Source organism: Pinus tabuliformis, chromosome J (assembly GCF_031772625.1).
Source record: "Pinus tabuliformis cultivar Carrire ecotype Pingquan chromosome J, CPIR1, whole genome shotgun sequence".
Taxonomy (NCBI): domain Eukaryota; kingdom Viridiplantae; phylum Streptophyta; class Pinopsida; order Pinales; family Pinaceae; genus Pinus; species Pinus tabuliformis.
Window position 1 is genome coordinate 911155693 of NC_142295.1, and position 17314 is coordinate 911173006.

At 37.4% G+C, this 17314-nt stretch overlaps 1 protein-coding gene across 1 annotated transcript in view; it reads left to right on the top strand.

The window, feature by feature from the left end:
* LOC149229702 (myosin-8-like) overlaps positions 1-11884 on the top strand; it is a 40481-nt gene extending 28597 nt beyond the window's left edge. The window contains exons 2-7 of the mRNA XM_089381109.1: positions 8966-9092; positions 9199-9369; positions 10309-10440; positions 10605-10714; positions 10810-10870; positions 11819-11884. Coding sequence (XP_089237235.1) covers positions 8966-9092; positions 9199-9369; positions 10309-10440; positions 10605-10714; positions 10810-10870; positions 11819-11884 — 667 coding nt within the window. The remainder of the gene's footprint in view (positions 1-8965; positions 9093-9198; positions 9370-10308; positions 10441-10604; positions 10715-10809; positions 10871-11818) is intronic.
* Positions 11885-17314: the final 5430 nt, after the last annotated feature.

Genomic DNA, 17314 nt, shown 5'->3' on the forward strand with positions numbered 1-17314 from the left:
ACGATCAGACACTGGCAAGGCTGAAATCATTCACCTGGCGACTCTAAATCAGTTTCGAGATCAGATCCAAAGACTCCACTGGAGGATGATCCCGACCAGCAAAAACATGAAGGGACAACATGGACAGATCAGGTATTCAAGTTGGAATTTCATCCAAGACATTTTGTTCTTTGTCATAAATTATTTCTTCTCTTTTCCCAAGAATGTCAAGAAGGTTTTGCAAAGTATATTGTATTTGAGAAGAGAGCCTCGGCCTACATTTGATTCTTTCCCTTTGAAGATTGTGAATACCAAAGATTTGCATGCCTTTGAGCTTGATCAAGATCCTTTTTCCGAATTTTGTGATGATCATCTTCAAATTGATGAATCTCAAGAGACCAAGACTGATTCTATACCCGCTGTACATACCCCTACACCTGGTAAAATTCCAGATCGGTATAAACCTCTTGTTTTACCTTCTATTCTCCATGCTTTCCCCAAAAACTATGATCTATACTTGCCGAGGTTTGATGGTGAAAGTAAGAATGTCAACGCTGAGCAACATGTGCAGAATGTTGAGAATTTTCTAGATCTTTTTGAAGTTGATGAAGAAAATGTCAGTATAAGGCTTTTTGCTCTTTCTTTGCAAGGCAAAGTGAAGAGTTGGTTCAAAACCCTGCCTGATGTGAGCATCTCAGATTTCCAGCAGTTCGTCAAATTTTTTCTCGACAGGTGGATGATCGGGCAAAACCTTTTCTTGATTATAGAAGAGTATAACCAGCTGAAGAGATTACTAGGGGAGACAGTACAACAATTTTCGGCCAGATTTAATCAAGTTTATTATTCAATGCCAGTTGAGATAAGGCCTACTCCTAGAACTGCTCTCTTGCACTATCCGGGTGCCTTTGATCCGGAGATGGAGTTTCAGCTGAGAGAAAGGAATATTGCAACACTTCACGAGATGCAAAACAGTGCAGTAAATGTAGAGGCTCATCTGCTGATCCGAAGGGCAAGGTTGAAGGAAGAAGAAATGAAAAACATAGATCCAGAAAAATCGACATCTCTAGAGGTAAAGCTTGACATTTTGGTCAGTACAGTAGAAGAGATGATGCAGAAGCTCACCACAAGAAATGATTATGATGTTCAAGTCCATGGCTCACTGATTGAAGAAGAACAAGTTGCTGATCCAAAACATTTTGTTTCTTATCCTAGTTGTCATAGATCTGATAATGATTGTTTTGTAGATCACCTTGGCGAAGAAAGCACTGTTGATATGACCTGCATGCTTGATGATATGCTTTATACCGATGATTTGCCTCAGTTTGATCAGTATGATGATGATTATGTTCTCCAAACAGAAGCTAATCTTGTAGACAAATCAACAGCTAGTTTGTGGGAGGAGGAAGTTCACTTACAGCAGCTCGAATACAGTGATCAAGCGATGCATATCAGCTATGACATTGACGAGGAAAGTGCAGAAAAGTGGGAAGTAAGTGAAGGATCTTTGCCTTTTTGTTTTGATTCGTTTCAGTTCATCAGAGATAACTACCATGCAATCAGAAATCAAATGTCAACAAGTCTTGATTTGAATCATCTTGAGAGCAATGAAAATTTTGTTCAAGACTTCTCATATTTAGATTTGCAACCCCCGAAAGCCATTGATTGTCAAGTTGCAGCTGAAGACTTGGAAGTGGACACACATGATTTAATGATTCAAGGTGACTCCGTACCATTCTGTTTTGAATCATTTCAGTTTTTGAAGGGTAGATTGCATAGTAAATCTTCAAATGAACAGCCTATAACAAATCAGCAATCTCTCAGTGTTAATGTTGAGGATGAGACAGATAACAAAATTCTTGAGCAGCTTGTAGCATCAGATTTGCAGCCACCAAATGAAATTGAAGGGCAGATTACATATGAAGTTGTGGAAGATGAAATACATGATTTGATGATGCAGGAAGATTCTATACCCTTTTGTTTCGAAGCATTTAAGTTTATAAGGCAAAATCTTCATAAAATCTCTCAAGAAAAAGATGAACAGCTAGAAGGATGTCATACATTTTTAATGGATACATTACAGCAGTCGTTTCAAGTTTTTCATGATCCAATAGCGGATGTTTTGGATGAGGTTTGCAGTCAAAGTCTTTCTCCATTGACTACATGTGAGCTTGAAACATGTGCTGATATGAATTTGATCCGACAGTCGGTTTCTTTCTCATTTTCAGCAGAGGTCTCGTCACAAGGCTCAGATCAAAGTTTGCATTCATGGTATGAGGAAACAAGAAGTAATCCATTAGATGAGCTAGGTTCCAGTGTGCTTGAATTTCAAGATCCTTATGCAGTGTTTTTGGAGGCGGATAGAGAATCCATATCATTCAATGGATCTGTTTCTAAGTTGTCATGGGAGTTGCCTTTCAATAGCTCTCTCTTGTTATTCATAAGTGAGCACTTTGCAGAGAATTCGAACAGTAGATGGGACACTTACTTGGTTGCATTGGTTGTTTCATTTCACTTGATCAGGTGATGAATGAAACTGTTAGAGTAGGTTTTGATGAATAAGCTCCACTTTGAGCATCATTTCCAGTTTGTCAGTTGTGTTTAAGTATTGAGTCAGTTTTTAGTTGAGTGAGAGTCAATTTGTGTCATCCGAGTCATCAGTTTTCAGTCATGCATTTTAGTTTGAGTTTTTGACTCCATTGCCCAATGGACGAAGGCACTGGTCTGCTCTCCCAAAGATCTGCCGTTCTTGGCACCTCCAAGGAGCTACCATCCCCATTGGAGCCAATGTTAGTGTCAGTCTTTCCAGCCTTCCTCCAGTGATCAAATATGCTCTTACAAAGTGGTCTCAGAGTGTCAAGGTCAAATTTTGTCATTTCAAAGAGTCTTCAAGCAAAATTTGGTCACTAGGCATTAGGTCTAGGGTTTGCTTTCACTCCTTCTAAAGTTGTCCAAATGTCAGTCCATGTCATCATTCTGCTGAGTCTATCATCATTCATAGGGTTGTCATTATCATGTCAGTGTCTAATGAGTCATTTTACACCTTGTTCATGCTTCAGTTGCGCCTAGGCAAGGTCATTTCCCTCTCCTAGGGTTTTGAAAGCTAATTTCTCTTGGATGGTCAAATCATTAGCAAAACTTGTATCCAGATGTTCATACACCTTGCCCTATCTTTCATGTACCTTATAAAACACTTCCCATATCTGAGATCCCCCAAATTCCTCATTTTCGCACAAACCCTAGTTTCTTGCTACAACTTGGCAATTTTCTAGGTTGGCCCTGTGTTTTGCCCTTTTGGACCCCTTCCCCTCACTCAATATCTGAGATTCCACTTTCCCCTGCTTTCTAACATCCCTCCCTACTCCCCAAAATTTCCCCAAGAATTTACAAGCCCCTCATCCCCTTCATTTCGCTTCATTTCCACAAAATTCCTTGTTTCACACATTGGGATAAGTTTCACTCAAAAGATGTTTCAGAGCAATCAAAGATGAATTTTAAAAAACTGAGAGAGGTTTTTGTCCCAAACATGCCAAAGAAGAAAAACCTCCTTCACTTTTTACACAGGTGTCATGGTTTTAGAGAAATGTCAAAAATACCGTTGCCTCAGGAGAATCGAATGCACCTCTGAAGTGACCTTGGGAAAATCAAGTTTTCTCCTAGCTTGGTTGGCCAAATGACTTTCTTGATGAGTCAAATGATAACTAGACACAAATATCTTTCCAATGAGATATCATGAGCTCAATTTGGAGTTGAGGAAGGCATTCAAAAGTTGACTGCAACAACACTCTGCCTTGAGGCAGCCTCATTTGGCACATTTTGACCAGTCTTGGGAGATTTGATTTTTGATAGGGAAAATGAACTCCAAATTGAAAAATTCTAGTTGGGTTGGAAAGTAGACTCAAATACCTTTCCAACGAGCTATCCTGCGCTTGATTTCGACACCGGGAAGGCATCCAAAAGTCTCCTGCAAAATTCACTATGTAGCTGGGTGCGCGCTACGCACCCAGGGCGCGCTACGCATCAGCACGATTTTTCCTGTGTTAATTTGTTTGTGCGCTACGCACCAGAGGCACGCTACGCGTTGGGCAAGGTGCACTACGCGTCGGGTTTTTCGCCCAGAAACTTGCCAGCAAGCATTTAAATCCTTTCTTAACTCAAGCAAACTACAGTGATTCAACACCAGAAATAGAGGTGCCAAGGAGGTATCACAAGGGTGGCAAAGGTGGTCGGCATGTCAGGGAGGAGCCCACTTCTTTGGCTCATTTGCAAGCTTGTCCACTTGCAATGAACTGTTTTCAGTACCAATCATGTTTTGAATATTGTGAGCGGATCTCACAAATCCAACATCACCGAGAACTAGTTCGCTTATTTGTCCTACATTTGCAGAATGGTCATGTAAACCTTGCTGGAGTGGATTTCACCTTGTCACCTGAGATTATTGCTCAGGCCACCGGGATACCAAATGTAGGGGAGGAGTGGAATAAGCGCCAGCAGTTAGACAGATTTCACTATGAGCCATATATCAAACCCGGGTGTATGAGGCACTTAACTACTGTTTTTCCTTGCAGATTCCTAAGGGATGAATATGCACCGTTGATGAGACTTATTATTCGGTATTTCACTTGTGAGGGCAGATTTTCACGTCTATATTCGTACCATATCCGTTTGTTGATGCATTTCACAAGGGTACGAACATTTTTCATGTGTCGCAACATAGAGAGGATGGTGCCTATAGTACAAAGGAAGAGCCCAACACAGCAGCATAAGAGCATCTATCATTATGCACTGATTAAGATCATAGTGATGCATCAATTGGCACAGCAGGGTATTGCTTGGGAGGATTTCATTTCTCGCGACTTTTTCACGGTGCCACAACCACCTCCCGAGATTGTCCATGATGAGGGAGGGCCTTCACATCAGTTTGACATTCCTAAGCCCGAGCATGTCAACCCTCCTTCATATGTTACATATCAGAGAGGGCACAGGGCCTTATTTGCATCTGCACGACGAGTATTATCTCCACCTGGGGTGGAAGGGGTCTCGCCTTCTTCATCGGCACAGCGAGTATTATCTCCACATCAGGTGGAAAGGGTCTCACCTTCTGCAGCACAGGTACAGGTACAGGTACAGGATAGAGGCAAGCAACCCATATTTGATGAGGGACCTTCAGGAGATCCGGACACGGATATTATTGATCTTGATATCAGTTCTCCTAGCTCGGAGCTAAAGGAGATCATTCAGCAACAAAAGGCTGAGAATCGCTTGTTGCAACAGAAGTTGGAAATGGCCAATTGGACAATCAACTACTTGGAGCAGCGCAACAAGCAGCTAGAAGATGAACACACTCTTTATGAGTTGCGGCGAATCCGAGAAGACCGAAACTTGGCCTGCAAGAGACCCGGTGATTTGACACCTATTGAGCGAGAGTCTATGCTTATCCGGGTGAACACTCATTTAGAGAAATTTTTAGCCAAGGAAAACAGAGACAAAGATATGCTCCACCATATGAAGAATCATTACTGGGCCCGCATGCATGTTTGCAAAGCGAGAATGAAGGTTCTTAAAGGGCGATTGAGCAAGGCATTAAAACGGCGAAAAAGGCCCGATCCACTCCAAATTTTGGCCGAAGCCTCCTTGAAGGAGCATGGTACTTGATGATACATCCCCAGCTCAAAATTCAGAAAATTTGGAGAACTTTTGGTCAATTTTGAAATTTTTGTGTTAAAAACAGGTTTTTGCCCTCAATGCGTAGTGCGCCGCGCGCTACCCTAAAGATGGGGAGGTCCAATTCACAAAAGGTCTGCATTTTTGGATTTGTCATGATGAAATACACCTGCTCAGCCACTGCCAAGACATTTCATCAAGTTTTGGGCCCCCAAAAGGTCAAAAAACATGCAAAAAATGACCTTACTGCCCCTTTTTGGACACACAGGAAGAAGTCTTGGGAGAATGCATTTTTGGAGGGGCAAATGGGCACCAAATTGAAAAATTCCACTTGGGTTGGAAAGTAGACATCCAGACCTTTCCAACAAGCCCACCTGAGCTCAATTTGGATGCCGGGAAGTGCCCCAAAAGTGAGCTGAAAGGCGCGCTACGCGTAGGGTTTTGGCGCGCTATGCATCAGGGTATTTTCTAAGTTTTTCATCTTCAGCACAAGAAAACGCAGCTATTTGACCAGTTTTGACTTTTGATGGGATTTTTCACCCTCTTTGATGTAATTAATGTATTTTCCTGTTGACATGACACTTATTTACCTATTCTAGAAGATTCATTCATAAAATAGCAAACATTTAATGAATGAATTGGTTTCCTAGCTTATAGAGGCAAGTTGTTTTGACTGCCTAGATTATAGTGCTTTGTTTAGAATTGGTTGAAACAGCTCCTAGGATGATGAGCTCGACCCCTAGAGGCAAGGGAATGTGTTAGCTTGCCTATATTATGTATTTTCTTAGTCATTTTCATGGTTGGACTCTTTGGGAAGAGGCTTTGAGACTTTATTGTACATTTTACTTCAGCATTTTGGCAAAGGGAAGACCAGGGATTTGCAACACTATTTGGAATTCTTGTGGCTTTATGTCTTGATGGTGTGCTTCTTTCAGTACTTGTAAGTTTGTTATGTGTATCATTTTCCCTCTCTCATCTTCTGCAATTGAACAAATGAAGTGTTAAGGTAGAATCCATAAATTTGCTATGCTCTGCCTTTAAATTTGTTTAATTTTCCATGTTTTCATCAGTTTAAGGAGAACCCTTGCGCTTGCTTGCTCTCCTTAGCTCCTCACCTGTCTGATCTATTCACCCCATCACTTTAAAAGCATCAAAACAATTGCCTACCTTGCTCCAATCAGACCTCTGCAGAAACTGTGTCTTATCCCCGCACCCAAAATTGCCTTTTCCTTTGATTCAACAAAAACCCCAAAAAATCACCTTTAAACCTCTGCACTTAATACCTAGCCTAAAATTAGTCATCAATTCAGTCATCTCGAGCTTCTTTGATTACCTTTTGCCGAGATAGACCCGGAGAGAGCCCTCTCCTGTCCTCGTAGGGCTAGCTACGAGGCTGAGCGTGGTTTGATGTGGCCTCGAGTTTTGCCTTCCTCAGCCTGAGGCAAATTCGAACGCTAACAGTATGTAATCCTTCTTATGCTGCTGTCAGCCATTAATCATGATTAAAAAAGATGCTGAAGAAATCTCGTACATGATCCAATTAACTGTTGAAATCCTTAACCTAGTTATAACAATATGTCCAAATTCATCACAACGGTTGGCAATCTTTTTTACCCTTATAGTATGCAATCCTTCTTATGCTGCTCTCATTGCCTTTTGGATTTCTTTGTTATGAAAGAAAACCAAACTATTCTTTTGATATTATCTTGAAAATGGACCTTTTTAGTCTATTAGCTAGAATTTTTATTATAATTTTGTATCTTGAATGACTATTAGAAATGTGAATCTCTAATTCTCAAAAAAAGATTGTTCATTTTCCTTTCGAAGCAAGGCGAAGTAGTATTTAAGGCACCCAAAGCTTAATTTCTTGATTCCTCAATAACTCTCAGCAGATTTTCTTCCAAAAAGTCATAGAACCCTAGAAAAAATTCAGAAGTCCACCCATTCAAAGCAGGACTTTGATCTTTTAAAGAATGCAACACTGGTGTTACTTCTGTTATGTTATTCTTGCTTCTAATTCCTCATTTTCAGTATATTAAATCTGGGAGTAAATGCTTAACACATACAAAATCAAGTAAGGTTGCATGAACTGCTTTCTTACTGAGTGTCTCTTTGATGTCTTTTTAACATGCTGTTAGATCTGAAAAGGAATATGTGATAAACCATAAAGTTTTACCAATGCTATATATCATTTTTGAAACAATCTGAGACTCAATGTATTGTCCTACAATTTCATTTTCTAATGAAGTTACGAAAGATATCAAACACAATATAGGGATCCACATACAAGTTACCATTAGCAGAAGGAACCTTACTTTTGTGAACAAAATGTGCCAAGAGATACTCTACATTGATTACCAGCAACTTGTCATGTTCCCTCACATCTATGAAGTGCTCAACATAGAACATGCCTTGGGGGTTTAACTAAGTGGCCTGCACAGAGTTCCTGTAAATGTGAAAGTAGAAAAGAATGATGTGTTGGTCAATTTTGCTTTTGTCTCTAAACACAGATTATGGTAGATGAGTCCATAGAAGTTATTAAAAGCATCACTAACTTGGTGAGAATCTGTTTTAAGTCCACTTTGACTTTCATGGTGATTCCCTATGGTTGTGGTAAAGTTTAAATTGGAGAAACTGGTTATTCTGTGAAAATCAGGTTAAAATAGCATGGTGTAGAATCTAGATATGCTACATGAATGTATCAAAAAATATGCATAAGCTGAGCACTCTCAGAAATGTAAATCTCATATATGCTTAGACAGTGCTAAGATTGTTGCAGAAGTGGATCACTGGAACCAAAGAAATTGAGAAATTTCCCAATAATTTGAACCATGAGAATGGTTTTAAATTGATTGAGGTTTGGAAACCGTTGATTAAACTTCTTACAAATAACACACCACTTAATATTCAGGAGATATTCATCAAAGGGTGATCCTGGTTCAGTTCTGTTGATAAATCAGTGTTTATGAAAATACTATTTAGTATTGGTCTTTCCATGTGAGATCACCCTTTGATGAATATCTCCTGAATATGGATTAATCTAATACAACCTGAAACATTGAGATAAACAAAAATTGACACAGGGTTTTTCCATAAAATCTCTTTGTATTTAGTGATGACCTGTGAAAGCATAATTAATATAAACAAGATTTGTTAATAGATCACTCAAATTTGGACAGATGAAGACTTAGGCAGGGAAGCTTTGATGTCACTAATAACTTATGCAAAAAGGGGAAAATGCAGAATTCTATTGAATGTTTTTATGTAACTGATATCTTTCTTATTCAAAAAAAGACTAACCGCTCTCTTTCCATTGGCCTTGCAGTATGTTTCCAAGATCAACTCATGAAACATTTTCGCAAAAGCTTTATCAAACGTTTAAGAATCACAAACGCTTCAGCAAACCAAAACTTTCTCGTACAGATTTCACTATTGGTCATTATGCTGGTGATGTGAGAAACTGATTCCTTTAGATGTTTAATTACAATCCCTGTATTTTGATGCACAGTGGCCACAATATCTTGAAAATGCTCATCTTCTTTGATATGTGTTTGGCAGGTTACATATCAGACCGATTTGTTCATTGACAAGAATAAAGATTATGTTGTTGCAGAACATCAAGCTCTGTTAAATGCTTCAAACTGTTCTTTTGTTGCGGGTCTCTTTCCTCCTCTCCCTGAGGAGTCTTCTAAGTCATCTAAATTCTCCTCTATTGGCACTCGCTTTAAGGTATGCTTTTATAGTGTTGTATTTAATGCGTGATTAAACATTATTCCTTCTACTGACACTGCAGTCACATTTGTTAAGCTTTTGTTCTCACCTTATCTTTAGTTTCTGCTGGAATATTTTTTGCGTGATACTCATCTTGTATTCTCGGTTATTGTGTTATTTAGTTCCTAAGAATGGTTTAGTTTGATTTGCTATCATGTGTCAAATCTTGGATTTATTATGGACACTGATACGTATATTATACAGTAAATAGTAAAATGTGCACCCGTCCTATTGGTTTCCTTTTAAAAATATTATATGGTGCATGGCACGTCCCTTGTGGAGTCCATGGGCTTACACAACGCAACCCTTGTAGGCCTGTAGGCACATAGATCAGCCCAAGGACACACAACTAACCTGAATTATATAATGACTTATAGATAGACAGTAGACACTAATGCAGGCTCTTGTCAAACAATTCACATGAGATGATGCTCTATGTTATATGTTTATGTTTGTTTTTCTCTCCTTGTGACCTATCTGGCTTGCAGTCCTGTGATGTTCAAGTCATGTGAATATATATGCATCAAGCCATCTAGGCCCTTATGGTGAACCTGCAAGAAGGAAATGTGGGTCCACACAGATTCATCCATATGTGTGTGCGTGTGCACATATATGCAATTTGACCCCCTTGAAAAAAATAGTGGGCCATTCTGTATGACCCCAGTGGGTCCACCAGATGGGCACTAATGACATGATCCCTGCAGACCTGCAACGTGAAGATAATTCTAGGAGATACAAATTATCTCAGATATATAATGGCTTACATTAAGGACTCTATTGTTTCAATTATACGACACATCCTTAGTAGGGTACATTTTTTAAATTGTCATGTAATGTCATCTCAATATCTGATATATTCATGTTATTGACTTGTGCTTTTGGTTACTTTTTGTGCAGCAACAACTGCAATCTCTTCTGGAAACACTGAGCTCAACAGAGCCTCATTACATAAGATGCGTTAAACCAAACAGTTTACTGAAGCCAGGCATTTTTGAGAATCACAATGTCTTGCAACAACTACGTTGTGGAGTGAGGATCGATTAATATTTGTTTAATTTTTTTGAAGCTCTAAATGTTCTGATAGTGGAAGAGCAGGAATATTTACATGGACAATGTATAAGATTTTTAGTTTTAATTAAGGTTGATTCAGAGAAATATAGAATTTCCTTTTAACAAAGTCATCTATTTTGTAGGGTGTTATGGAGGCAATTAGAATCAGCTGTGCTGGGTATCCAACAAGACGAACATTTGATGAATTTCTTGATTGTTTTGGTATTCTTGCTCCAGGTGTGCTTGATGGGAGGTAAGTAAATCATTCAATATATGATGGGTTAATGCTTGATTCAGATTATCAGCTTAAAATACCAAAATCTGGTTTTGGCAGTTTTCTTGTTGTAGCTATGATGAGAAGACTGCAAACAAAAAGTTGCTGGACAAAATGGGTCTTGAAGGTTATCAGGTATGTTATGTTGTGTGGCTGCACTTGTTAGGTATGTGCCACATCTTACAGCAGAATCATAATTTCTGTGGCTGGTCCCGCAGGACCTTTTATGCACAAATGGTTAAGCTAAACTAAAGTACTTAAAATTTTAATTGCCTTCACACAACCATTGTTAAGGTTTTTGTTAATCAGTAGTACATAAGTAAATTGTAGTAATCCGCTTGTTTCTTAATTCAACTTTTGAGGCATTTAAGGCTTTTTGTTACATGAATAGCCCGTCGGGAAACTTTTTTCAAATCCATAAGAGCCTCAAGTTTTAAAGCTATTATTTTACTGGTCATTGTAGCCTATTGATCAAAATCTTTTTGACAATGCAATTATGTAACGAATAGGACAACACAATCAGTACTCGACACTTTTTACTTTTTAACCTTCTATATGTTGCAATTTTGAATTGTATGACCTAAAACATTATTGATAAAAATAGAAGGGATTATGAAATGCATCCTTCATGTTGGTTTGTGAAAATCTTGTTTTGCCATATTTGAAAAGAAAAATCACCCTCTCTGACATTTTATATGTCAATATCCAAGCTTAGTGGGAATCCATGATAGACTACAGCTGTAAAGAAATAGCTCATACAAATTGATTTTCAGCTGGTGATTCTAAAGGATGAATTGTAAATACCACTTATGAAGGTGCCTACTGTATATCTTGGCCTAAAGAATGTGTAGCACTGGAAATCTAGGTAATGTAGTCCACCACATCACATATAACTACTTTTTTGTTTAATGCATTTCTATGAACGCAAGGTGGATGATAAATAGTCTAAGAAAAGGAGGTCTTTATGCCCCATTGTTAAATGCCTATTCTACTACAAATGACAAGTACGTAACCCAAAAATATTGAAATCAAATGTAAATCCTTTTCTGTTTATTGCTTTTCATTTCCCTTTACATTTAACAGATTCATGGAGTCACATTAATGCCTATGAATCTGTTAGTTGGAATCCATGATAGACTACAGCTGTAAAGAAATAGCTCATACAAATTGATTTTCAGCTGGTGACTCTAAAGGACGAATTGTAAATACAACCTATGAAGGTGCCAACTGTATATCTTGGCCTGAAGAATGTGTAGCACTGGAAATCTAACCCATAAAGATTGAAATCAAATGTAAATCCTTTTCTGTTTATTGCTTTTCATTTCCCTTTACATTTAACAGATTCATGGAGTCACATTAATGCCTATGAATCTGTTAGTGGGAATCCATGATAGACTACAGCTGTAAAGAAATAGCTTATACAAATTGATTTTCAGCTGGTGATTCTAAAGGACGAATTGTAAATACCACTTATGAAGGTGCCTACTATATATCTTGGCCTGAAGAATGTGTAGCACTGGAAATCTAGGTAATGTAGTCCACCACATCACATATAACTACTTTTTTGTTTAATGCATTTCTATGAACGCAAGGTGGATGATAAATAGTCTAAGAAAGGGAGGTCTTTATGCCCCATTGTTAAATGCCTATTCTACAGACTACTACAAATGACAAGTACGTAACCCAAAAAGATTGAAATCAAATGTAAATCCTTTTCTGTTTATTGCTTTTCATTTCCCTTTACATTTAACAGATTCATGGAGTCACCGTAATGCCTATGAATGAACAAAAAAGTTGACCAATGAGATTATATCATCAATACATGATGAGTAGATTCATACTTTCTATGAAAAGACCTTAGAGCTACGAATCTGACAAACATTCTAAATCTCTCAAAACTTGGATTATATTCTTTTCTCTTCTACTGTCTGCCTAGAATAGTGTGCCCAAGCTATTAGCTCTTGTTAATTCTTACACTGCTCTATTCAGTATCAATTACTTTAGCGCAATTCAATTATTGAATTAGCAATCTTTTCTACAGTAATTAATTCTTCCATTCATCCACAGTAATTGAAGATACCACAGTAAATGCAATGACAAATAGGAGACAATCAACACATCAACAAGAGACACCGGTTTGGTCAAAGACCAGGGAAAAAACTCCACAAGGGGGAAACCCCTTTGTAATTCTTCTATTAGATTGTCATAAAATGTTCAGCAGAGAGTACAATGAGCAATATCTGTCAACAAGAGTCAAATCTGGTCAACTGTCTCAAATATGCAATTCTGTCCAAGTCAACAGCAGTCAAAGTCTGCCATAACCAGTCCATAACAGTCAATGGTCAACCCTCCAATTAACTTTGTCAAAGAAGATGCTGGTCAAGTTTAGCCCAAAATCAGTGAAAGTAGAGAGAGAAAACTGCTGTCACAGTCTGAAATTTCCTGTGGTCAAAGTCTGAAGTCAACACTTGGTCAAACTGCCCAGATTTTCTTGGTCTTAGTGCCAGTCAGGTTGGCCTCTGAAAAACAAAATTTCCACACTCAAAGACAGTCAAAACATGAAGGCAAACTCGGTCAAACTGTGGTCAAAATATGCAATTTCCCTGAAAAGATCGAACCAAAATTTAGCCCAGAATGATAAAGTCAACGCTGGTCAAAGTTGGTCAAAGTTGCAGTCTGCTTCAGATTTCGTCCACCTGAAATTTTGTCCTTCTTTTCCAGCCCACATGTGAAGAGACACTGCAATTTGTAGGAACCAATGAGGAGAGGAGAGATGAGAAGTTGTGAGTTGATGTGTGTGCAAATGAGTTGGAGGTCTCCTGTATTTATAGGCATTGGAGGAGGGCTAATTAGTCTCTCTAGGCTGACTTGACAATTTGTGCAACTGTGGACTTCACTTCAAAAATCCACTTTCCCTTCTCCAAATCAAGTGCTTCAAAAGTCAACATTGGTCTTCTCGAAAAGAGGAATCTAGTCCTATGGTTGGAGTTTGTCACTGAGCTGCCAAAAATTAACAGCTTTTGGGTTGCTTTGAAAGTGGTTACACCATGCTAGGGTTGCTTTGCATGTGATATGGGGAACATGGTGAAACCCTATTCCCTTATGTTAAATTTTTGGTTGATTGACATTTAGAGAGTTCACTATTGGCAAATGCTTGTCCTTGTTGTTGCTCAAATTGTATAGGCACGGTGCGATGACGACTCAGGGTAGGGGCTATCACTCTGATCCTTGCGCACTCCGTTCTAGCTGTCTCCCAATAACAGGCTATGGGGGGTAGTCCCTATGGAATATGAGAATGTAAGACTCATTGGCAACCAACATGTTCGGGAGCTATATTGAATGGCCTAGCCACTCGGTTGATTTAGCAAGTTTTAAGGATTAGATTAGATTAATATGTGGTACTAGTGCCTTGTGGAGTCAACTACTTGCTTTATATTGATTAAGAACCATATGACTAGATGAACAATCGCTGCTTAAGGGATGCTAAGCTATCCTATATGCTATGCAAATCCTACAATCTAAGTGAAATTCAAGATCTTGATTTATTTTAGTTAATGCCTAGCTAAGTGTATCCCTTAATCCTTAGTTGTTTTGAGGCTAGTCTCTAAAGTAGGTTGTAGAGAGAAGTCAAGGTGAAGCAAGCAAAGGCTTGATTAACGATACCTCCCCTTGAAATCTAACCACCTAGTGCCTCCGACGTTGCAAAGACTGTGGCTCTGACGACTGCAAGGTCACCGTGTTAACCACTAGAGAGGGTCTATCATTCGCAAGCTACAAGATGAAGGGTGTTCCTATCTTTTTATCAACCAAACTTAGGCTTGGAGGTTAATTCCTCTGCTAACCAGACCTTAATCCTTTGCAAAACTACCCCTGCACCTTGATAATACATAGTAATATCCTTCTTATTGTTAGACTCAGAAGATGGATTTTGGTCCTTAGGAATATGTTGCATCTCTGATTCATCGTCAAAAATGGGTTCACACTAAAAATTCATCCAATATTTCTTAAGATTTTTGTGTCCAACATCTAACCTTCTATCCACATCAACTTCAATGGTGTTCTCATACCCATAAATACTTGGTTGAGTCTCCAAAAACTTTCCAAGAATAGAATCCTCATCTTCTAGGATGGTCATTCAACCTCTCTTCATCCCCATCTTCAATTACAAGGGTATTAACTTATGGAGCATCCCCTGAGATATATCATATTGTGAGGCTAATTGGTCTACTCAAATTTTCACTTAGGTCTGCATCGTTTGTATTCAAAACGTTCAATGGTCTATCAAACATGTTAACATATGATTGGGTCTCTAAATATTCTTGAATCAAACCTGTGAGATAATTAGACTTAGACTCCTTATCATCATGAATGCAGATCTAATTCAGTTAAATACCATTGAGATTGAACATCACTCAAATCCCAGGTCATTTTTACAAAGTCACTATTGTGAATCTTTTATGGACTTCTAAATGCTTTACTAGCTTCACAACTAATATGGGAATGTTTAACTAAGGATCAAAGGCAATGAGGACCTATGGGCTAATATTTGTACTGATTTTAGCATGGTTTCATCAATACTTTACAATAAAATATGATTATATTATTGCTAAACTATCAGTCTCCTCTTATTCTTCATAATTATTCTTTGTCTGTAAATTTCAGATACCAACGAGAAGAAGCGAGAATTGAAGCTTGGATAAATCTGCAGACTTCAAAAGCTGAAGCTGAAACAAAAAAAACTTGAGGTATAAAGAGTGTGCCTTTAAATATTTGTGCACATTTTTCTATTAAAACATTCAATGATATTTCGTCTAGGAAACATCTTTGTCTGCTACATAATAGTTGGCAAATTGTCTTGGATATCTTAATAATTAGATTGTAGAGTATAGAAATTTGAAACATCATGCATTTGGCATGAATCTTACTTCTATTGAAAAGGAAATGTTGGTAACCACATTTATCAACGTGACAGAATGTGAAAAATACGAGCAAAATGGCAATCAAGAAATATGCGTCTCCAATTACGCATAAATCTCCATTGGTGTTTGGTATGCCATCGTTGACCTTGCATCTTCGACTAACAATATTTAAATCCCCATGACAAAGGTAAGTTCATTTCCATTCATTCCAAATTCATTTTAACACAACTCACATGCAAACTATTACTAATAAATTTCACAATTAATTTACATATTACAAATTTTAACCAGATATACATTTTGCAGGTTCATCGCTGCTTCTTCAGGACTTCGATGCCTCCAACAAATGATTATGCATCTTCAAATATGGAATGACAACCACAATGTTCTTCACAATATTATATTTCTTTTGTCACCTCATCTGTTACAATTTACTAGTATTTTTCAATTGAAACTTGAAAAAGGATGTTTGAAGATCAAAAGACTTCCTTTGTTACAAACATTCTACTTTTTGTAAATTATACCTTATGTATATCACTTGGCTTCATCTTCCACCATTACATGCAATCTTATTTATTAAATATTATTATCAATAACCTTTCCCATGTAAACTACTACTAAAGAATTTCCATAATAAATTTACATTTTCCAAAATATCAATATTACTTCTACAACACATTAACAAAAAAAAATTCAACTATAAAATGACAACCATCAGGTTGTTCACAATCTCGTATCATTGTATCGCTTTTTTCAACTCTTTCATTAAAATCCACTTGTATTTTTTAATAACAACATAAATATGTAACATATGGAAAAACATAATCTCCAAATACAAAAAAAAAAAAACCTTACAATATTGAACAAAAACATGTTCACATCAACAACAACTACTTCATTGATAATGGATAACCTATACATGACATTAACTATAACTCATTATGATCCACCATTTCTTTCAAGAATATCCATTCAGATATTGCTATTCTTCCAAACACTACTGTTACTTACAAAATATCCATATTCAAAACACACATAACTAATACTTCAATTGTAACTCAAATTGATCCACCCCTTGCTTTCAACAATGTCCATTCACATGTCACTATTCTTCAACACACTAATTTTATTTACAAAAAACCATATTCAACATACACATAACTAACAATTTCAATTGAAACTCATTATCATTGACCCTTGCTTTCAACAATGCCCATTCACATGTGGCTATTCTTTCACACTTTATGCCTTATGGCATTTTCTTTGCAACATTAGGTGCAAATGCTAGTAAATATATCCACCTTCTCTAACATACACGCGAATCTTACAACATTGTGCAAATATATATAAATCAAAATAGATAATTTGTTTTTTAGGTCCGATAGACCATTATTTGGTCTCAACGGACGTTAATCATCATCATATACTTTTATATAAATCTAATAAATATATTTTTAAAATTTAATTTATAGGGAGGAACTATATTTTAATATATTAATTATCTCTTTTATTTTTTCCCCGAGATTTTAATATATTAATTATATCATTTATTATTTTGTATATTAATTTCAAAAATAAATAAAAAATATTTAGATTCAAATCGGATTCAGGCAATCTCCACAACCTAAATGCCAGTAATACCTTAAAAATAACAGGATTA